This window comes from Musca vetustissima, unplaced genomic scaffold, assembly GCF_032173495.1.
Source record: "Musca vetustissima isolate MV318-11 ecotype Yass unplaced genomic scaffold, APGP_CSIRO_Mvet_v1 utg209944, whole genome shotgun sequence".
NCBI lineage: Eukaryota > Metazoa > Arthropoda > Insecta > Diptera > Muscidae > Musca > Musca vetustissima.
The window spans coordinates 1-1,044 of NW_026875554.1; the positions used below are offsets into that span (position 1 = coordinate 1).

The window sequence follows — 1,044 nt, forward strand, 5'->3', positions numbered from 1 at the left end:
CGCTAATCATGATCTGTTGGGGTTTACACATTTTAAATAGTATAAAACCACATAGACCCGTACCAGCTCCCAATTCAAGAATTCGTTTATTTTCCAATAAATCCCGATGGTGTAACATAAAATCGGATAATGCCAGCGACGCTTGCCAACTGCAAAGGCCTGTAGTGCCTTCGGCCACAAAACTTTTTGATTCCCGTAGCGTAAAGTGAATCTCATCGTCCAGTAGATAATGTTTAAATGCATATTTTTGTGTACTATCTTCGGCAACCCGCAGTTGGACATCACAATAACTCTCATAGACGGTGTCATGGACTTCTGAGGTAGTTTGTTCCAAAAATGCTATCAACTTCTTGAGAAAATTCAATTGGTAGGCAATTTTAATGGGTAGCTGTTGATTTAGCGCTGTATTGTAGGTGGCATCTATTAGATCCTTCTGTTGATCCCAGGTCATATCTTTGGGGAAGGCCTAATAGTAAATAAATATTAATTTTGTTTATCTTGAATTATCAGAGATTGTTGAAAACTTACTTCCCATTCTATGCAATGCAAGGGATAACAGCACAAATATTGTTTTTGTATTTGTCTGAGAAATGTTTTAAATTCCATTGAGGTTGTTTCGGACATTGGTTTTATTTAGAAATTTATGTTTTTATTGAAATTTTTAGGAGGATAGATTTGTAAAATGCTTATTTTTTTTTTTTTTTTTTTTTTTTTTTTTTTTTATATTATTTTGGTTGGCCCACTTTCTATAGGGATAGAAGGTTTAGTGCCATGTATCCGTATGTAGCTTTGCTACGAATTTGACTTTATCCATAGATGGTGGTTTGTGTTTTGCAGGTTGACTTCGATCTTCTTTAAGAATTTGACCACAATGTTCAGACTTTCTAAGCCTTGTGTATCAGTGAACTCTTCTACTGTGAAGGAGTCACATAGTAGCGAAAAGCATCTTCTTTTGCTATTAAATTTACGGAAATTAAAAATTTCATGCGCAGCTGTTTGGATTTTGTTGAACGACTCGTAATTTATAGGTTATCCGTATTTAAA

At 34.6% G+C, this 1,044-nt stretch overlaps 1 protein-coding gene across 1 annotated transcript; it reads right to left on the bottom strand.

The window, feature by feature from the left end:
* Positions 1 to 4: 4 nt before the first annotated feature.
* Positions 5 to 624, bottom strand: LOC133338043 (protein-lysine N-methyltransferase EEF2KMT-like; the record flags this gene model as incomplete). Its single annotated transcript, XM_061546228.1, has 2 exons — positions 529 to 624; positions 5 to 466 (listed from the first exon to the last, which is right to left on the bottom strand). Coding segments are annotated over exons 1-2 (558 nt in total), but the record flags the coding sequence as incomplete, so codon positions are not given.
* Between the last annotated feature and the right edge of the window lie 420 nt (positions 625 to 1,044).